This window comes from Poecilia mexicana, unplaced genomic scaffold (genome assembly GCF_051168715.1).
Source record: "Poecilia mexicana isolate PSO_F unplaced genomic scaffold, ASM5116871v1 scaffold_3, whole genome shotgun sequence".
In the NCBI taxonomy this organism is placed as follows: domain Eukaryota; kingdom Metazoa; phylum Chordata; class Actinopteri; order Cyprinodontiformes; family Poeciliidae; genus Poecilia; species Poecilia mexicana.
This window is the reverse complement of record NW_028263372.1, coordinates 9120884-9142652: the sequence shown is the minus strand read 5'-3', so window position 1 is coordinate 9142652 and position 21769 is coordinate 9120884. Positions and strand designations below refer to the sequence as shown.

The window sequence follows — 21769 nt, the reverse complement described above, 5'->3', positions numbered from 1 at the left end:
CTAATAACAATTGTTTTTGGGGGTTCCTTTGAAAAAAAATTTCCTCCTGGAGTCTCTAGTCTGCGCTCTGCGCTCTGCAAGTAAAACCATGCAGTTCTCAATACAGATATGCAAACTTACGCGGGGCGGTTTCTCGGGATCCCATTGGCCAATTTTGATGATTGACACGTCTTTCGAACCGTCAGAGCCAATAGAGTCCGAGGGCGTTGACATTAATACGGAAACTAAAGCCATTCACCAATTAGAGGACGGGAAACGCATGTGACGTGCATTGACGGAGTTCGCCTCTACATTTTCATATGGAAGCCCAGGAGGCGGAAGAGGCTCTGGGCAGAGCCGAAACCAGTATGAGATGGACTTAGGGAAAATGGATTATCGAACCAAGTGGAAATATTTAGTCTAATAAGGATTATGACCACGAAACAGCAAAGGTAGGACTGAATTTATGTTTTTCGCTTCGTGAAATTAGCGATTTCTTTTTTTCTTCTTCAGCTGCTGGTTCAGTGAGTTTTGCACGTAGCGTGGTGATTCTGGTATTGTTGGAAACGGCAGAGCTTCGGCTTTACTCTGATTGATAGTTTGTGGGCTTTGGGAATAGTTGCTCTTTCACTGTTGCATTTTTTACCGCGTATGCCTCGTTAGCCTCGTTAGCATCTAATTACGTTTCGTTTTACCAAGCTACTTCGTGTTCAGGCTGGGTGTTGTTGATGTAGAAAATATTGTTTGTATCATTTAGAAGAGCTTTTTCCCGATCTGTGGATATGCAATATGCCTATATTGATAAATGTATAGCATGTTTTTTCAATCGATCTTGTTGCGGCAAGCGCAGAGGACCCAAATTTGGGTCCTCTCGCGACAAACAGGCTAACTTAAAAAAATAAATTTTACATACAGTACGTACTAAAACTTTAGCTGTCATAACATGAGACAAATAATCTCTGAAAAAATAATCGATCTCCTCTGCCTCCTCCCTGTTCTGCATAATTACTCCGCTCAGTCAGAAACAGCCAATCAGAGCTAGCAGTAATCAGCTAGCCGCCATGCTATCAGGAAGTTTTCATTCAGTAACTCAGGATTGTTTATTGTAATGGAACCTGTTTTTGCCTTTGAATGTTCAGTTTTATACTTGAATTTTTTGGCAATGTTGAGAGGTTTTATTTTGACTCTTTGCATTATTTAGCCTCTTCAGAGCCTTCATGTGTTTTCAGTCTGTTAAAGTTAGTATGACAGCAGTACAATTTGCACAATGCCTGTTTTGTTTTGTTGTTGTAAAAAGTTATTAAAAACAAGTTTTATATCTAAATTAAGGTGAATTCATGGTTCCTTTTCCCACATAATGTAACCGGTAGTGCTTATGATTAAAAAAATAATTATGTGATCGATATCAGTGATCCACCGTGATCGGCCCTCATGGGTGATCGGAATCGGAGTCAGCAGGAAAAAACCTGATCGGCACATCTCTGATATATATATATATATAAGAAATATATTTCTATTTTAAATATATATATATATTTAAAATAGAAATTGAATTGCTTATTTGCCTCTTTTAATGTATTTCTAATGTTTTATAAAATAAGCTGAAATTATAATTATTTGTTGTCCTAGTTGCATGTTAAATTAGTCTTAATTGGAAGCCGTAAAATTTTAAATATGCTCAAACGTTTTATCATATTTCTCAAATTTATTTATTTTTTTGCTTCTTCTAGCAACAAATTTGACTTTTTTTTTTCTTCTTTTTCTCAGGAAGTTACCTTTGTTTGCTTTGGTTTTGGTTGCCCGTGGAGAAAGAAATGGCTTCTCTTTTAGCCTTTCGCTTAAAGCAGCGAGAGAAATCATTGCACACTATGAGAATCCGTTGTCCTGCAGTCTGTATGCACTGTACTCAGACCTTTAGTATGTACTGTGTAATGCTGACCTTTGTGTTTGAGCTTAAAATTCCTGTCCCAGACCCAGCCTCACTTTCCTTCAAATCTCCTGGCTACCTTTAGTCTTCTTTCCATCCTCCACTCCTTGTTTCTTTTCCACACAGCCGTGGATGCTACGGTGTGGGAGAGGGGGGGGGAAGAATGCGATAACAGTAGGGAAAGGAGTAAGAGGGGGGAGAGGGAGCATTCATGCATTAAGTTATTTTTTAAATGACGGCGACAGGCTGAAGGGAGGAGGAGCAAATAGAATTGTTTCAGGACGGAGGAGAGGCGGGTTCGCCACTCTCCTGACCGCCTCACTCTCCTCAGCCATTGGTTGGGGGGGCGGGAGGGGAGCCCCTAACTCTGCTAATGGGTGACCCCTCTCTCCTTTGGTTTCCGAAGCAACCATGACAGCTGTCATCATTAAGCACGTCAAAACCTGCCAGAGTGCGTTCATCCTTCGTCCGTCCAGATCGGAGAAGCCCTTCAGGCAAACAAAAAATATCTTCAGAATGGGGTGAATCAAAAAGTCTGTTCCAAGAGAACCATTTAATCTCCACTGTATCCTCCCTTTGGAGGGGAAATTGTGACTCCTGCATGTTTTAAAATAAAACATGGCTGGTGGGAGCCAAAGAGAAAACAAAGCAGAGGAGTGAAGGCGTTAATTGCGTCATAAGAAGCCACTGGATTCAATTAAAGTGCTGATAGGAGAAACTGAGCCTGTTTGTGCTCTGTGAGCGTCTGCTTGTCAGCAGCCGAGCATCTGAAATATGAAGTGTTGCAGATCGCTGGCGGGTTTGTGGAAGAGCTACAGCCCTGGTGGCTCATGAAGAATGTGCATGGGTAAAAGGAAACAGGTGTTTGGGCTTTTTAGCTCAGCTCTGGCAGAGGAGCATTTTATGTTTAAGTGATGCGTAATAAACCATTCAAATGTGACGTTTGCTCAAGGTATTTGTCGTTGCGGTCTGATGTAGAAGGCTTTATGGAGAGACTTTCCAGTTTCAATTTACTGGACAAAACTGTAAATTTGGTTCTGTGACTGACGAAAATCCCGGTTATTTCAGGAAAATATGCAGTCAAAAACGAAAACAAGTTGAGGTGACTGACCTACTTAAGCGGGCCAAGAATTTAGCCCAACGTGGGTGGTGTTGTGTATAAGAATGTTTGAGGGATTCTCCTGAACTTTGAATTATATATATTTAACTGACTGTAAATCACCAGCTGTATTTTCTTCTGTCTCATCCTACAACTGGATTCAAGTAAAAGACATTTAAACATATTTCTTGAAATGGAGGCATTAAAAAAAAGGATGAAAAAGGTAACATTCCAACTCATCCAGACTTGATTTATACGTTAACACGAGTTTATGGTGCTTTTACGAAGGAAGAGGGGGACGTTTGAGTGCAGAGAGCTTTCCCATTGGTGGAAAACTGAACACATATCCAGGAAACGGGTTGGTTTTCCAGCTGCTGACATAATTGCAGGATGTGTCTGTCAAGATGTCAGATGAAAGCTCTGCTGTTCCTTATCCTAATGAGGAGGAGGAAGAGAAAAGAGGCAGCTTAGAGGATGGACATTCCAACAAACTTTAAATCTGGCGAACTCATCCAGTTCCTGTTAGATACGTTTAATTATTGGTCTGTTGAAGATCATAAAGACTGGTTTCATCATTTTCCTTCTCATATTCATGCAGGTGTTAATAAAGAAAGTTGGCTTTTTAGTCTGTGTTTGACTCCAAGATGAATTTGAACTATAACTATTTTTGTAATATCACAGGTGCAGTCCAAGGACGTTTGTAGTCATCATATTAGCAAATCTCTTTAAGAAGTTTTCAGTCTCATTTGTTAAGATCATTTCCTGTGAGGTTGCAGAAGTTCTCAAAGCCAAATGTTTGTTTTATTTGTCCTTTACTTAAAAAAATACTCCAATCAGGCCACTTTGACCAATTTCCAATGCTAAATGTGTTGTAGCTTCTGTTTATTTCTGTGTTATAGTTCTCTCTCTTCCCTTTGAAAATATCGCCACATCTTTCTGTTTTATATTTGAATGTTTTTACTTTCGTCAGAGACATTCTACGCCAGATGTGTCCATTTTTGTGTGTGACTGTGACCCAGTAACCTTTGGATGCCATCATCTTTTTTTCAGTATGCAACAGCCCCCGCCTCCACCCTCCATCTCCACCCTGTCCCACAGACATAAATTCATAGAGACACAGACATCTCTAGAAGATCTCACCAATGTCTGAGATCTAAAACCCACACAGGAATCCTTTTCAAATCCGCTGTAATTAGGCCTGTCGCGATAACAAATTTTGTTGGGCCATAAATTGTCCCAGAGATTATTGTGATAAATGATATTATTTTGAGTCCATATTCAACTAATATAGTAATAATAATAGTAATTATTATTATTATTATAATGGTTTATTAATGCAAGTATACACACTCAAAGATAAAAATGACTTTGATTTCTAAAGAATATTTAACACTGGAACTGGAAATCCTTTTAAACATCTAAAATGAATAAAACGGCTGAAACAACAATAAATAAAATAGGCTATAAAATCTCAAAAAATAAGAATCATTCAGCTTAGAAAAGAGGCAAAATGTCAGGTGACGCAAACCAACTACTTTGTACCGGGTGTCCAAAGTTTGCAGCATTTCTCAAAATGTTTGCCTGAATGAAAATAGTTGCTCTCATTTTACTTTATCATGCAACTGATTGATTTATTGCTTGTTGTGATGAGGTTATCTGTAATATTTTTGAGAAATCTACGTATGCCCAAGAGTGTTGCATTTGGTTACTTGACTGAAAATGGGGAACGTTTGAAGAGTTTGTCTCAAATGTTGCTCTTGGTGTCTTATTACATCAACATTTCCAGTCCAACACTCTTTTCTACTAAAGGCACATCTAAAAATAGTTTTTTATGAGTTCAGGATGGCCAGCTGCTGAATACCTTTTATTAATATGCTCTAAACTTCATCCGTCTTTCCACATGCTCCTCCCGTGGACCTCGACATTCCCAACATCACCAGGAATCAGTCCAAGGTAACGGCGCACACCAACACACAGGCGTTTCTCACCCGATTCCAGTGTTGTGAATCATCTCTGTGTCTAACAAAGGCACCGCTGTTCAGCTTCTGCTAGGTTCAAGAGCTGTGTGGAGCCATACAGGCAATGAAACAAAAAAGAAAGGGAAAGAAAAAAGAAGCAGTTTTAAAGTGGCTGGGTTTTTTTGTGTGTTTTTTTTGTTGTTTTTTTACTTTGAAACGTTGAGCGTTGCTGGCTGCTTCACATCACAGCATGTCAGTGTTTCCAGGATTTATGTTTTTTTTCCCCCTCATTCAGCAGAAATATTGGTGCATTGCTTTGCAGCATGACACATGAAGCACACCCAGATGATGCTACTGAAAGATTTCCTGAAATGAAATGAAAGTCATAACATTTTTTTATATCATGTGTAGAAATGGACTCCCAGAACAGCCTTTCTTTTCTGAACATGTCGAAGTCTTTGTTGAGTAAAAAAAATAATTCTGCAAAGGACAGAAATGGAAAAAAATGTCTTTTTTTTAATTTTTATTTTTAAAAAGGGTTTTATTGGCTCTAGTGGCCTTTATTTGATAGTTAATTGACAGGAAAGTTGGTAATGAGAGATGGGGACAGACATGCGGTAAAGGTTGCCAGGCTGGGAATCGAACCTGCGACAGCTGCGTCGAGGACTAAGGCCTTCATACATGGGTTGTGTTTAACCCCTGCACCACCACAGCACAAAAGTCTGTTTTAAAAGCTGAAAAGATTCCACCTGATGATTAACACTCCTGTAGTTTATTTAGATTTACTGTAAAGTTTTACAGAATTTTGAAAGTCATTCAGATTGAAGGTTTACCACAAAAAGTTTTGCAATTTCAAAGCACAAACCTAGTTCTCTGATAGAGTCACTCCCAGCCACACAATTCTAGCTACACGAAAAGCTTACCCTACAATTCAGATCGGCTTGTCTGATAGCCAGTCTTTGACTTTTGAAGTTCTCTGTGTAGCTGCCAGGTTTCTTAATGACTAATACCTCTGCTGTTTCCTCTGTTTCCTTCAGGTTTTTGCCTATGATTATTGCTTCTGGTCCATGGATGAAACGGATAAGGAAAAATTTGCAGGTTAGTTCGTTATTAGCATCTTTAAGATTTTATCACAGGAATTCACGCACTTTAATTTAAACACTTAAACGTGTGAAGTGAAGTTTGGACCTGACCTCCTTGCAGGTCAGGAGGTGGTTTTCCAGTGCCTTGGGGAAAGTCTTCTCCACAACGCCTTCCAGGGCTACAACGCCTGTATATTTGCCTATGGACAAACTGGTAATTCACCAATTCTGGCTTCTACATACACATACATATATCTGACATTACTTCACATCTTGTTTTGCATGTTGTATAAACGGTGTATGTGATGTTCTCTTGACTGGTGACTTAATTTCCATTTTCTTGTCGATAAAGCAGTAGAAAGAAATGGCGCCAGTGACGCCTCTGCATGCCTGTAACGTTTGTTTCAGGGTCAGGGAAGTCGTACACCATGATGGGCTCAGGTGACCAGCCCGGGCTGATTCCTCGACTCTGCAGCGCTTTGTTTGAGCGAACCAAGGAGGAGCAGCGGGAGGAGGAGAGCTTTACCGTAGAGGTGTCCTACATGGAGATCTACAACGAGAAGGTCCGAGATCTGCTCGACCCGAAGGGGTAGGAAGGCCTGCCGAACGTCCAGCGCAAACTCAGTACCAGAGTTTGTGTTGTATCTGTAGTGTAGTATCTTTGTTAAAGCTCTTTCAACTGTTTCAGGGTCATGTTGATTAGCTGAATCCAAAAATCACATTGGTTTTGGTCAATCAGGTCAACTCTCTGAACTATGGAGCAACATGAGCATCAAAATGCAGGACTTGTTCTCACATCTGGATCGGTTTCCTGAGAATCTGATCAATGAGTGAAGAGCAGGAGGAGAGATTCCATCAGGACAGAAAAGAGACGGAGAATTTTACACAATGAAGACGTAATGTTCAATTTACACGCATTTACCCTTATCAGTGTTTATTATTCAATTAGCAGAAATCCAAGTGTGTAGCATTTAATTAATACACTATTAGAATTTTTTTTTCTCCTAAAGCCTTTTTTGGATGAGAATTATTAACTGAAGAAAACTGATAATGTCACAAAAATGTCATCAATTTAGTCAGAAGATCAAATTAGAATAAAACCTGATTGAGAAAAATGTTGTCATTTTTGGATTCAACAGTGCAAAATAGTCCTAATTATTTGAAAAAACATAAACAACTTATAAAAACAATTTTTTGTAACTGAAAATTCACTCATTTTTTGTAAGTTTTGTGCAGCCATGTAGTCCTGTATTTCCTTCTTTTTTGACCAATCACTGCATGTTGTTCAACTTCCTACTTCACGTCTCTTGAAAGCCGAACCTACAAGATGAAAGCATGTGTCATGCTAAGCAGTAACGTTTCCCCCCTTTTTTTTTTGTTTGTTGCTAAAACCATTTTGACGCGGTCTATATTTGTGGGACATTTTACCCGTTCTTATTGTATCTGTGGCTTCTGTCCCGTTGTTAAGATGTAGTAACATGATTATTTCTTCCTGAGCCATCTTTAATGCACCGCGAGCGTACACATGCTGTCGCCCCGGTTACACCTTCGAATCTGATCATCAAGGGGAGACCCGCTGCTTAGCGGAGCTTTTCGTTCTGCGTTATGTTTAGCAGCTAGCCAGAGTCAGAAGCCAAAAAAATCGTTTCCGGTTTTTTTTTCTTCCAAACAACCTGAGCAAGTTAAGTAGTGCTGCTGCATTCACATAATGGCAGCTAAATAATTAGTTAATCCATCCCAATATACCATATTAAGCTTGTCGATAAGAGTACTAATGTTATCTATTTTACATTCTCTGCTAGTTAGTAAATGCTTGGATTAACTCGGTTCTCTTTAGTTTCTGGCCTAAATCAGGGCTTCAGGCCACCTGTTCTGTTTTGCTGTATAGAAGTTGTGCTCATGATTCTTTTCCATATATTTTAAATAAATCTTTGTCACAATAGAAAGAGCAGAGCCAAAAATGAAGTTGAAAAATTTTTGCAACTTTTTGAAAAAGGCTCCTCAAAATCAGAAATTTAAGGCCACAACAATCACAAATCACACCGCAACATCCTGCAGGGACTGAATAACTTTTTTGTTCTTTCCATTGCTTGGCTTTAAAACTCCTGTCTTCGTTTTTTATTTTCTTGCAGTTGATTAATATTCAGTCATCTTTACCAAACCTATTGAAGCGGTGGCCAAAAACACTTAAAGTTTATAGGCTAACCTGTAGTAAAGTTGTAATTATTTCAAACTCGTTGAGCTGATAAATCAGAGGAGGTTGCAGTGTGACGGCTGCAGTGGTCAGCAGATAAAAAGATTAGCAGCCTGCTCTGCAGCCACCAATAGAGGCCAGTTTATGTCCAGCAGGTCAGCAGTAAATCAGGGCTTCAGGCCACCGTCTGCTGCCCCAGACACCATAACCTCTGACCCTCCCTCTGTACAAGACCTTTAACCTTGGCAAAGTGACCCAGAATGAAGCTCGCCATCTGACAGCCATATGCGCCTCGGCCGCAGATCCGCAAATGATGAAGTTGTCGGGAGCGTGGCAAAATTGGGGTCAGAGAGCCGTGTGCCGGTGAAACCTGCGAGCCGAGTTCAGTGACCATCAGGAAGAGCCGGGCTGGCGCCGTCACCCCTCCGCTAACACAAAGCACCAAGAGCGAACGCCAGCAGTGGCCATGTTGTCCGTCTGTCTCCTCACCCTGTTCTGTTCTGTTTTGTGTTCAGGGGCCGACAGACGCTGAGGGTGAGGGAGCACAAAGTTTTGGGTCCCTACGTCGACGGCCTGTCACGCCTAGCTGTAGCTAGCTACAAGGTAAAGTTGTGGGTCACTCATTCTTCTCCGCCAGGCTTATTGACTTTTATCTTCTACATTTACTGTCGGTGATCACATTTCCTTCTTGAGGTTTCAGATTCCCAAAGATGCTTGGCTGCATTTTCACTCTTGCAATTCCTCTGCTGCTTTGATTTGCATTCAAGTTGAGTTCAGCGTGTTTAAACTGGTTTTCTCATCCAACTGGAGTCGGTTAATTGCTTTCTTGTAACTAGTTCTGCTGGTTTACCTTCAAAACTTTGTAAGATTGTTTTTAGAGGTTTGACACTGCAAAACACAAAGATAAAGCTTTGACATCCTTAAGGGAGAGCATTACACTGAATCCTCCAGCCTCTAATGAGCCACACTAAGCACAACTTCCTGAGATAATTACTGAGGTAATTTCTCAACCCACGCATAAGAGCTGAACTAATACCGAAGGATGAAATCTTATCAAGCTAGCAGTGTCTTTTATTGTGCTGTTTGCTTTCCTTTGCCACTTTTTGACTATGAATTTTGCCTTTAAACCCAGAACTTTTTCCTTTCTTTTTAGTGATCCAATTCCTCTTCAGTACATATTAGCCATGTGAGGACAAATCTTCCAGAGAAACTTGTTCTTCTGCTTTAGAAACTTTGCACTTTCCTTTATAGGTCAATTTAATGATCAGTGTTTCGGTTGCTTTCTGCGCAACTTTTCTGGGACAGCTGGGGAAATCCAAGCCATATGATCCAAGTTCTATGTGCAGATTATGTCACATGACATGGGCACACAAAGATATGAAGAAGTGACTCTAGACTGTGGGGAAAAAAAAGAGGATCTAAATTAATCGGATAAATAATGATGGGCAGCTTTTAAAAACAGTTTTGCAGGGGATGCACATGAAAAGAGGCAGTTTTTTTATGTATTTAATTTATTAACAGCAGGTTTTAACCAGTAGGTTAAGAGAAAACATGCCCATACATAACTTGGAACAAAGTAATTATCTTCCCACTACTTTTCTATTTGAAAGGGAGTAGGAAGAAGCAAAACTTATTTATTCCTACCCCTTATCTCAATTTAATGAAATATGTTACTTACCGACTCAATAATTATCAGAAATTTGTAATTAAAATCATTTAATGAAAAAACTGCTAGTGATGTTAGGAAAGCAGGTCAGCTCTACAGAGTAGAGATTCCTGCTCTACTCTGCAGTGATGAATGAGACTTCAGGCAGACTGTCACTCTTGAAACTTAGTTTGACAGCAAAAGTGGCCCCTGACAACTTTCCCTTCGTCTGTAGAATGACAGAATAAACCAGAACCTGTGTGCCAGCTTTTGTGATCAAGAGCTAACACACACACACGCACACACACACAGAAAATGTAATAGCTTTACAGATCTAAGCGTAAAGTTTGTATAATTCTTTGCTGACATCTTTAATGATTTTATTTGTGTCATCAGGACATCGAGTCTCTGATGTCAGAGGGGAATAAATCTCGGACGGTCGCTGCCACAAACATGAACGAGGAGAGCAGTCGATCACACGCTGTCTTCAACATCATCCTCACACACACACTCAAGGACCTGAAGTCTGGGGTAAGATAAAATCACACACACATAGAGCTGAGCAAGAAAAACCGTTAATGGATGAATTGTCCTGGAAATTTTAGTTTTGGATGAGAAAACATAGGATTTAAATCAGAGTGTGAAGTTATGATCAGGAGTATCTGTGGATGTAACGGATCTTAAGAGACTCTTAACTTAAACCGTGATCAACCGATGTTACCCTGCATCATGTGTTCATCACCTTTTTATTCAGGCGGTGTCCTCTCAGTTCCTGGTTTCACGAAATTAAGAATCTGCAACAAGAAAAAACACTTTACAGAGTTTCTCCGTCCAGTCTGACTGAGCTCGACCTGCTTTGTAAAGATGGGTTGGTAAAAAGTCAGTTTTAATGTCCAAACTGGTAGTCATATCCTGAGAAATGTAATTTAAGGGAGTATCAGCTGTGTGAAGTATCGAGTCAGAGGTGCTAAATATAAATGCTTATATCTGAGTGAAGTTGACCCCCTGCCCCTCTTCCTTTAAATCAAACTAAATAAATGGCAGGCGTTTGCGAAGCAAAAAATTTTGTTTGTGCCACAATCATTTTAAAGATATCAGTAAATGTTTCCGCGGGGTGCAGGTTGCTTCTATGGTGACCCCTGGACACCTTTCTCCTTTTTAATTATAAAAAATTATAACAACAAAACGCAAATTTTTTTCTGCTCAAACGACTGATGCCACATTTTGTTTTATTTAGTAATTGTGGACTGACAAGTTGACCTTTGATGACCTCTAGAAACATTTATTAATATCTTCAAAACGACAGCGGCACAAAAAAAAAAAAAAAAAAAAATTTGACAGCAATTTCTTTCAAAATGAAAACACACCGAGGTTTTTTGTAAAATTAAAAAAGGTGGAGGAGTTCACATGGTGCTTTTTCTTCAGAAAGCCCTCAGATGCAGCAGCCATTACTGAAAGTAGGATTAGGAATTCAAATAATCCAATCCGCCGCCCTCTGGGATGAGGGTGAAGGTAGTTACCGAACGTGGTGGCGTCAGCCCCAACGTTGAGTCTGTCAGAGGAAAGACCTCAGTGACTCATTCCTCCTTTCCTCACTGACCCACTTTACTCCTCGCTCTTATTTCTGGCTCCCACCAAACCCTGTTAATAATTCACAGTCATGACTGCGAGTTTGTCAGCTGATACAGCCTGCTTTGTTTTCAGCGCGCACACACACGCAGTCATTCACCAAGTTGGTCACTCATCAAGCGAGTGAGTCACTTTGCTAGCTCATAAATCTTATTAAAACCATATTTGCTGCTTTTGAGGCTAGAGGAAAAAAAAATTTTTAGCTTACATTAATGCAGCAGAAACAAAATTTTCCACCCTGATTTGTCGCTTGACAAACATGATACCTCACTTCCTTTTAATCTAACAGGTCATCGGTGCTCATGTGTGCAGCACTGCAGAAGGCTGTCGTTGAAGTTGCACATTTAAAGTCGTAACGGTTAAGAGGTAGTAAAGACCCACAACTGCTGAGTGAGTCATTCCACGAAACATCATTAGTTTCATTCAGGAAAACACTCTGTACTCTTGTTTGCACCTTGAACTTACTTACAACTTATTTGGTTGTTTGCTGTTCAGATTGCTGATGAATGCAATGTGTGTTTTGTTACTTTTATCTCGACTGTGTTGATCTGCTTTGGCTCCTTTTTAAAACTGCAGCCAAGTAGTTTGACACATTGTCGCTACACATCCTGCCTCCTGATCTGGTTATCACCCAGTCTGGTTACAGAGTTTCTAATCATGCAAACAAAACACCACATTGAAGATTCTCGCCACCTCATCATTATATCACTTGCTTAATCATGCGTCTAGATCTGAACCAAAAACTGTTGGTTGCAGTAAGCAGCTACTACAATATGTTCCCTCTTAAGTTTTCACAACTTCAGTTCCTTTTGTATCCTTTTTTTTCCCTCATTTATCCAGATGATAAAATCTCCCTTGTTCAACAGTGAGTTTTCCTCTGGGAATGCGAAGGCGTACCCGTTTGCGGCTGATCTGTATCACAGCACCCTGGGCTGCTGGCTCTTTATCTCCCATCTTTTCCGTTGTGTCCTTTCAGGAGTTGTGTTGTGTGTAAAACTTTTCAGTGTGATGCTGGATGAAAAGCGAACTATAATATTTAAGATAAAAGGAACACATAACCTTGGAAATCCCTCACACAAACCTCACAAAGCAGTGGCGGACATGTGTTTTTTTTACGTCGACATGACTCAGTGTAAGACAGTGTGCTTTAACGCCCTGAGCTTCCTCTGATAAAGTAAAGTGGTTGGTCAGAGCCACATCCGTGGCGATGGGCTGACATCAGGTGTTGGTGAGGTGTTGGATTCAACCTCGTCAGCTGCTGAGCAGTCACAGATGGAGACCTGATATCCTCTTCTTTGACGGTCCTCAGAAAAACGCAGAGGGAAGCTTTACACCAGCGGCCGAGAGATGAGGACGGTACTTATACCTGCCTGCTAGAGTTACAAGTGGGAGGAAAATGGAGGGGGAAAAAAAGCCTTTTCAGCAAGAGTTTGACGGTTCTTTCTCTAAATATGGTGTCTGAGGAGAACACAGCTTGTTTGCATTCCACAATAAACGTTTACTGTCTGGTACTGAAGCGGTACTAAGGCTACGTTAATGCAGGAGGGAAATGCGACCCAAATCTGTTTTTCTTTTCTTTTTTTTCCCCTCTTTTGCCCATATGTGACCCATATCCGATTTGTTTTTTGTTTTTTCACGGCAGACTAAACGGCTCAATTCTGATCTTTTCACCCCCCAAAACATCTGATTTGTGCCACTTGCATATGTGTATCTGATTGTTTTCAAAGTGCCTGCAGTCTGAACAGTCATGTCCCATGTAATCCGACTTGCACGTCATTGGTGTGAGGTGTGCATCATAATTCTGCACCACAAGTAAACAATGGCCGAAAAAAAATCAGAATTAGGAAACTGTGAAAGAAGTTGGTCACTGAAGCACATCGCAGTCCCACCGCTGTTGGTTCTGACTACGTATCCAGACAGACTTCTCTACAGAAGTTGCAGTCATACTCCACAAAACGCCACTGCTACTAGTTGAAGCCTTTTTTCTTCTTTGGTTTTCTTCATCTTTTAGTGATTGTGTGACAATTCCGACAGCTTCTCATTGCTGAATAAACTTTAAAAATCTATCCATAAGCAGATACATCTGTTATTACTTCCTTAACCCCTAGTACCCGACGGACCCACCGGTGGGTCCAGCTGCCACGTGACCTCGGCTCGCTCTGTAAGCAAAGGCTCCACGTGCCTTTAAATTTTTTTTTATTATTATCCGCTAAAAGAGGCTTTAATCTTTCAAAAACTATTCCGCATAAAGGTTTTGCCCAAAATGTTAAGATTTAAATTTATTTATACCCCCTGAGGGTGTAAGAGAGTGCGCTGCTGTGTGACTTTTATGTTCTTCTTCTGCACATTTGGGTCATTGAGGGGACAGAAGTCTGATTGTAGTCACATCATTCAGCAAACACACAAAAAAAAAGAAAAGAAAATGGATTTCAGCCAAACGTTGGAATTGAGCCTCATGACCTGCTGTGAACTTAGCCTAAGAAACAAAGGTGAACGGGTGGATAAAATTAAAAATGTTTGTCTTTGTTTATTCTGTAATAGACGAGTGGGGAGAAGGTGAGTCGTTTAAGTCTGGTTGACCTGGCTGGAAGTGAACGTGCAGCAAAAACTGGAGCAGCAGGAGAGCGACTGAAGGAGGGAAGCAACATCAACAAGTAGGCAAAGCTCTTAGCAGAAACCTGCAACGTGTTTTCACATGAGCCACACTTACTTCTGGAGCTGAAATCCATAAGATAAAGTAGCAAGGGCAATGGACATGTAATGATCAGTTCACCTACTGCAAGGTATCAAAGCATCGTTAAAAAGTCATAAATTCATGTATCTAAATTTAAGGGCTTAAATGGCTTAAATTCATTTAAAAAGTAAGTTGGCATTAAATATGTTGATCACAGGTCTTAAATTTTGTCTTGGCAGGACTTTTTAAATCTAATATATACTTTTTTTTTTCTCATTAGGCTTTTGAGGCTACCGGTAGCTCACTGCTAGCATACCCTTGCTTGTTAGCTAGCTAGCTTTTTTGTGTTTATAGTGGATAAATATAGTTGGAGATGATAAGTTTTCTTGTCAATGGCTAATTGCCATTTAGCTGGACGAAGTTCATACATTTATGTTCAGATGCAGGTCGTCGGGTCCATTCAAAAGGGTCTTGAAAAGTCTTAAGCTGGAGTTGGTGCAACCTGCAGAAACCTTTTACTGCATAGATGATCTATATTGATATCCAGCCAGCAGCAGGTGCGTAATGAGAAGCTAACGGTCGCTAACCCTAGTATGCGTGTATTGTTTGGTGCAGGTCCCTTACTACACTTGGTCTGGTCATTTCTGCGCTAGCTGAACAGGGAACGGCCAAGAACAAGACCAAGTTCGTTCCCTACAGAGACTCTGTTCTGACTTGGCTGCTGAAGGTAAACAACGCTTTTGAACTATTTGAGCCTGCGTTTGAATTTTCCACCGTTTCGACACTTCGTCTGTTTGTACTGCTTTTCCAGGACTGCCTGGGGGGCAACAGTCGCACAGCCATGGTGGCAACGGTGAGCCCGGCAGCGGACAACTACGAGGAAACCCTGTCGACGCTGCGCTACGCCGACCGAGCCAAGAACATCGTTAACCACGCTGTCGTCAACGAAGACCCCAACGCACGCATCATCAGGGAGCTACGGGAAGAAGTGGAGAAACTGCGAGTGCAGCTCACTCAGGCCGAGGTGAGACTTCTTCAGCAATCTAAGACATTAAGTCGTCTCTGCTTTCTGTCCGTTCTCATCGGCTTTCTGTTCCGCAGTCGATGAAAGCTCCGGAGTTGAAAGAGCGCCTGGAAGAGTCCGAGAAGTTGATCCAAGAGATGACCTACACCTGGGAGGAGAAGCTCCGAAAAACCGAGGAGATCGCACAAGTAAGTGGTCGGCAACTCAACTGTGTTCAGCCGGTGTCTGAAATCAGGCTCAGTATTTTATTTATTTTTATTTTTTTGTGCTTTCAGGAACGTCAGAAGCAGTTGGAGAGTCTGGGGATTTCCCTTCAGTCTTCAGGGATCAAAGTTGGAGATGATAAAAGTTTTCTTGTCAACCTGAACGCAGATCCCGCCCTCAATGAGCTGCTGGTGTACTACCTGAAGGTACAGACGCCTAAACGTATTCCTCATCATGGTGGAATGCATGTATTCTGCAGGAGGTTTCCTTGTATCACCTACTTACGACATTCTAACATTGTGAGTGCTGTGCCTCAGGAACACACGCGGGTGGGCTCAGCAGACTCCCAGGACATCCAGCTGTGTGGGATGGGAATCCAGGCAGAGCACTGCGTCATCGACATTACAGCGGAGACCGCCGTCATCCTCACCCCCCACCCCAACGCTCGGTGAGGAACGCCACAGTAACACGTTTTAGGCAAATGAGCTGAACTCAGCTTCAAATAGCCTGGAGGTTATTTGGAGTTGTGCCTACAACACAAAACTGTGTTGTAGGCACAACCAAGATTCCCACATTAGAGTTGGAGAACAGGTCTGTACCGATCTGCATCAATGCCATGCCGATAAACAGAGTCAGATCAACACCGTCAGGTTTTGCAGTCAGATGTAATGGAAAAAACATTTAGGTTTTAACGGAGAGATTTAATGAGACGTTAAAAAAAAATGTGTGCAGCACATCTGAAATCACCCAATGAGGGATTAGATCACAGGATGCTTCCAGCTAACAGGCAGAGATAAAAGCTCACATACTGAATAAGCAATTAATCAATTGTTTGATAATTTCTATTCTAATTAATAATTTTTGAGGCGAAGTTTTTATATAGACATCAAAATCCATTTTATTTTTAGTGTCACTTTTATGTGTGTTTTTTTTATTTCTGTTTTATTTATTCTTTAGGTTGTTGTGTTTAAGTTTGGATATTTAAAATATCTTTCAATTAAAGTGTTAAGTGTCCAGTGCAAAATAAAAATTTATTGGTCTTTGAGATGAAAAACTGGCATTCTTTTGCTATTATAAACATATTGCTTGAGAATGTTTCAAAACAACATTATCATTTATAGCAACAATTACTGGGACAATTTATCATCTGCAGGCATAAATTGAAAGTTTTTCTTTCTTAAACCTGTGTGATTATAAGTAAATACTGCATATGTAAATTCTTTTGGCTGATTCAAAACTTTATAATGTAGTTGAGGATGACCAGGTTAGTGGCACGTTTCCCTGTATATGTAGAAAGTAGCAATGATGACATTAGTTCTGGGTTCTCTAAGTTAATTGCTGGACATAAATCTGCTGTTTTAAATAACTTACTACCCATTTTGTGCTTCCTATGTCTTTTTTTTTATTTTTTTTTTTAAATACATCGCTAAAAACTAAAACTAGCTAGCCGAGTCTTCAGTCAGTGTCACTGGGAAGTGTTGGCATGTGTTTAGTATTTGTAAATAAATGTTTGTTTTTGTTCTTTCCCAACTAACCACTGACCAATTGGCATCAGATTTCTCTGTCACTTGTAGCCAACTTGCTGTGATAGAAAATACTCCTTTTAATTTTCAGTGAAAATCAATATAAAGAATCAAGAAATGCAGCTATATATTGGCACATCTGATATTTATTAAGTAATGTTAAGGAGTAGAGATAAACCTGATTACTAAAGGTCTTATGCATTTATTGGTGTTACAGGACGTGTGTTAATGGTTCTCCAGTAACCAGTGCTCTGCAACTTCACCACGGTGACCGAATCCTCTGGGGAAACAACCACTTCTTCAGGTAATTTTCAACATTCTTTTCCTTAAAAAAAAAAAAAAAAAAATTGTATCATCTTCTAGAATTTAAATCTTGTGACATTTACCTTTTTTTTTTTTTAAAGCTACAATAAACCTTTACAGTCACTGACTTATATTTCTTTCACTTGAAGAATCAATCTGGCGAAACGGCGTTTGCGGCCAGCAGAGGAAGAGGAGGGCGAAGGCGGCGTGTTGAAGAACAGTGGCAGCAGTGAGCAGCTGGATGCCGACGGCGACACGGCCAGCGAGGTCTCCAGCGAGGTCAGCTTCTCCTACGAGTTCGCTCAGACCGAGGTCATGATGAAGGCCCTGGGCAGCAACGGTGAGAGGACCTATCAGAACGCTGCACCGACTCCCTGCCAGGCAGACCATTAGCTCATCTCTTCTTCTTCTGCTTCTTCTCCTGCCTGTGCTCAGATCCCATGCAGGCGGTCCTCCAGTCTCTGGAGAGGCAACACGAGGAAGAGAAGCGATCGGCTCTGGAGCGACAGAGGCAGATGTACGAGCAGGAACTCCAGCAGCTCCGCAAGAAGCTCATCCCAGACCGCCTGTCCACTGGCCAGCCCGGAGGACAGATGTCTGTCCAGCCAGGGCAGGGACAGCAGTCTCACTACCGCAGCCTGGAGCGGCTCAGTGTGGGAGGGATGAGCCACTCTACCAGCGCTCAGAGCAGACTGAGGCAGTGGAGTGAGGACAGGTGTGTGTGTGAGCGTGTTCACGGTCTGCACACTTTAAAAAAAACAGAATCGACTTATCATTAATTGTCTATTAATGGTTTATTAGATTAAAATTAGTTCCAGTTCTTCAGCTAAATTCATCCACTTAGACCAGTGTTGTCCAAAGTGTAGACGGGGGTTCCATTTTTGGCCCATGGATTGTTTCTATGTCCCGCCAGCTCAGGTGGTTGATGCAGGTTAAGACTTTTATCTTTTATTAGAGTGAAATTATTACTAAGAAATTAAAATCTTATATCAATAGAAAATGAGAAGTATAACACTTTCCATTTTATGATATTCCTAGATTATTGTTGAGCAGGAAAAAAAACTCCATTTGTTTTTGTTGTTTTAGTGCTTTTATGAATTATATATTAATTCCTAATATATACTGGTTATCATTAATCAATAACCAGTCCTCATCCCTAATTCCTCCTGACTGTTTTTTGACTCGACATCCGTCTCCTGTCCTCTTTCAGGGAGGTGGTTTTGGTGAGGAGTCTCCGGAGGCTCAGGGAACAGATAGTGAGAGCAAACCTCCTGGTGCAGGAAGCGTGTTTCATCTCCGATGAGCTGGAGCGCCACACCGAGTACAGAGTCACCCTGCAAATCCCATCAGACAACCTCAACGCAAACCGCAAGGTCTCGCGCCTCACAGTGAACCTCTGGCGGGACCGCGCCAACGTGCGTCCGCCTGCAGCTCGTTAACCTCGGCATGTTTGCGTTGCAGCGGGACGCGGTGCTCAGCGAACCGGCCATTCAGGTGCGACGGCGGTGCCGAGGCAAACAGATCTGGAGCTTGGAGAAGATGGAGAACCGTCTGGTGGACATGAGGGAGCTCTACCAGGAGTGGCAGGACTATCATGTCCATCACCAAGACGACCCAGTGAGTTCTCCCTACAGCCTGCTATAAATCTTGATTGGGTCACAGAAACCTTCATCAGCTCTGGTAGTGCCGAAAAAAATTGAGTATATTTTTTTGGTAGCTTGCCTAAATTTTTTTTTCTTTTCTTTTACACTGAATTTCCAGAAATACACATTAGTTGGAGTAAAATTTAGCAATTACTGGTTGTTTTATAATAATTTGTTAAAGATAAATAGGGGTGTTTCTAAAAAGATGAAAAATAAATTATTTTAGACATTTAAAAATACGTTAAGTTCAGTAATTTTTGCAGATGGTGCCAAAGGCAAAAGGTCTAAAACCTGTGTAAATTTCCTTCTGTTTACCTCAACTGCACCAATATTTGCACAGGTACAGGTGGATCAATGGTTTACAAAAATATTTGTAAAAGGTTTAAATGCTGTATAAGGCAAAAAATAATTTCTGGTGAGGAACAAAACTGCCAAATTATTTTAGGTTCCATCCTCATTTTCTCTTAAACTACAGCAGCGATTGCACTACTTACACTTCTGATTGAGTCTTAAAAGTATTAGCTTATTTTTGATACCAATATTACTGAAGTAGAATTTGTAAATGCTGATAAAAAGTAAATTAGATTTGAGTATGTCATTTAACTTCAGAAACCCCTGTAGAGCTTACTTTTTCCTCTCCTCCTCCAGGTAATGCGTTCATACTTCCGCCGAGCCGACCCGTTCTTCGATGAGCAGGAGAATCACAGTCTGATCGGCGTCGCCAACGTTTTCCTTTCCTGTCTGTTCTACGACGTGAAGCTGCAGTACGCCGTTCCCATCATCAACCAAAAGGGAGAGGTACAACCCGAACTCCTCAGCTTCTTTTCAAGTGCAATAACGGAAACTTAACCTTTTCCTCCCCTCTGTTTTCCTTTATAAGGTCGCAGGACGCTTGCATGTGGAGGTCATGAGAGTGGGAGGGGGCTTGGAGGACAACATGGCAGGAGGAGATGAACCTGACAACAACCAGGACTCTGAATTTGAGGATCGCAAACTGGTCTGCTCGGTAAGCAACGCCGATGCTCGTCGTTGGACCGTTTTCGACGCTGCGGGCGTTTACTCAAACTCTGACTCTGACGTTGACTTGGGTGTAACTGCAGATAAAGATCCTGCAAGCCACTGGTCTGCCGCAGCACCTGTCCAACTTCGTCTTCTGTCAGTATTCGTTCTGGGATCAGGCTGAGCCCACCATCGTGGCCCCTGAGGTCGACCCGTCTTCCTCGTCGCCCAACTCAAAGGACCCGCACTGCATGGTTGTGTTTGACAGCTGCAAGGTGAATGTCAATATTTTTATTTTTATCCACGATTACTTTAGGGCTGCAACTGACCATAACTTTAGCCATTGATTAATCTGTTGATTATTCCAACAATTAATTGGATAAAAATGATCAGCACATTCTACAGATATTCTTATTTAAATCGTTTTAATGTAATATTGTAAATACATTAAAAGATGCAAATAAAACTGTATTCCTTAAATAAGGAATTGGGGTCAGGAGGTGCTGGTGCCTCTCCAGCTAACGTTCCAGGCGATAGGCGGGGTCACCCTGGACAGGTCGCCAGTCTGTCGCAGGGCAACACAGAGACACACAACCATGCACACACACACTCACCTAGGGACAATTTAGAGAGACCAATTTTTTTCCTTACCTTTAATGCATAATATATATTTTATACAGTTTTGGTTTTATTACTGCTCTGAGTGTGTTGTTATTTTCAAGCATGAACAATTTTTTTTTTTTTTTTGAGTTAACGATTAATATGTTACTAAATTGGTTCACCATTATTTCAGTAATCAATTCGTTGGCATTAATTAGATTAATAATTTCATGTAAATAAATCTATTTATTTATTGCTGATGAATCTATTTATTATTTGGCGATTAACAGATGTGATTCTCTGTTGACGCTGTAGGAGGTGGCGGTGTCGGTAACAGAGGATTTCATCGAGTATCTGACTGAAGGAGCGGTTGCCATCGAGGTGTTTGGACACAAGCAGTCTGATGCAGGAAGAAACCCGGCCCTGTGGGACCTCAGCATCATCCAAGCCAAAACTCGGACGCTACGAGACAGGTAGACGCTCACACACTCGCTTATCTTCCTGCAGACAGACTCTGACAGGACCGCTCTGCGTTCAGCTCCTTTATCTTTCCTTGAAGTCTGGCTACCACACCGCCATGTTTCACCATGTGAACTTTTGCATGTGGGTTAAAAAGTTCAGCTTTGTTCTCATCTGACCAGAGCTCCTTCTTTCTGGTGTTTGCTGTGTCTTCCATGTGTTCTGGACAACTTCAAACCTCTTTCTTTCAAAAATATCTTCTAGACGTGCTACCATGGAGTTCAAATTTGCATAGTTTGTTACATGGCATATTAATTTTTGATGGACATGTACTGTAGGAAATGTGTCTTTTTTTTTTAAGACCTCGCCTTTTATTTCTGTTTTTAGGTTTTAAAATAAAATTAAAAAACAACTGAAGATGTTTGTACAAAAAAAGGTGGTGGTAAAAACCTAATGACAAAAATATCATGCTTCAGCAAATACATTTTGTTTTGGTTTTATTCATATTTAGAAACACTAGTTCTGTTTTGGTTTTTTTAAATCATCTCAGCTAGAGTTATAAAGAATCATTGTGGAAAATTCAAAGAGCCACTTGTGACTCGGGAATTTCTTCTTAACTTTCTCACACTTTTTAAGATTTTGATTTGTAAAAAAACACTAAAAAAAAAAAAACTGATTGTAGGTGGAGCGAGGTCACACGTCGCCTGGAACTGTGGATTCAGATCCTGGAAATAAACGAAAATGGAGACTTTGTTCCAGTGGAAGTAGTTCCAGCCAGAGACGTGAGCACAGGGGGAATCTTCCAGCTTCGACAGGTAGGGATGTAA

The 21769-nt window shown here is 41.0% G+C and overlaps 1 protein-coding gene across 4 annotated transcripts in view; it reads left to right on the top strand.

Annotated features, from left to right (window-relative positions):
• kif13ba (kinesin family member 13Ba) overlaps nucleotides 1-21769 on the top strand; it is a 50189-nt gene that overhangs the window by 14617 nt on the left and 13803 nt on the right. For all 4 annotated transcript variants that reach the window (XM_015007767.2, XM_015007764.2, XM_088004128.1 and 1 more), the window contains exons 5-26: nucleotides 4946-4958; nucleotides 6001-6061; nucleotides 6167-6259; nucleotides 6454-6634; nucleotides 8755-8842; nucleotides 10281-10415; nucleotides 14055-14167; nucleotides 14803-14914; nucleotides 14999-15211; nucleotides 15289-15399; nucleotides 15487-15621; nucleotides 15733-15863; nucleotides 17156-17242; nucleotides 17391-17581; nucleotides 17677-17956; nucleotides 18452-18614; nucleotides 18703-18858; nucleotides 19533-19682; nucleotides 19765-19890; nucleotides 19985-20158; nucleotides 20799-20956; nucleotides 21625-21757. In XM_015007767.2, coding sequence (XP_014863253.2) covers nucleotides 4946-4958; nucleotides 6001-6061; nucleotides 6167-6259; nucleotides 6454-6634; nucleotides 8755-8842; nucleotides 10281-10415; nucleotides 14055-14167; nucleotides 14803-14914; nucleotides 14999-15211; nucleotides 15289-15399; nucleotides 15487-15621; nucleotides 15733-15863; nucleotides 17156-17242; nucleotides 17391-17581; nucleotides 17677-17956; nucleotides 18452-18614; nucleotides 18703-18858; nucleotides 19533-19682; nucleotides 19765-19890; nucleotides 19985-20158; nucleotides 20799-20956; nucleotides 21625-21757 — 3004 coding nt within the window. The remainder of the gene's footprint in view (nucleotides 1-4945; nucleotides 4959-6000; nucleotides 6062-6166; nucleotides 6260-6453; nucleotides 6635-8754; nucleotides 8843-10280; nucleotides 10416-14054; nucleotides 14168-14802; nucleotides 14915-14998; nucleotides 15212-15288; nucleotides 15400-15486; nucleotides 15622-15732; nucleotides 15864-17155; nucleotides 17243-17390; nucleotides 17582-17676; nucleotides 17957-18451; nucleotides 18615-18702; nucleotides 18859-19532; nucleotides 19683-19764; nucleotides 19891-19984; nucleotides 20159-20798; nucleotides 20957-21624; nucleotides 21758-21769) is intronic.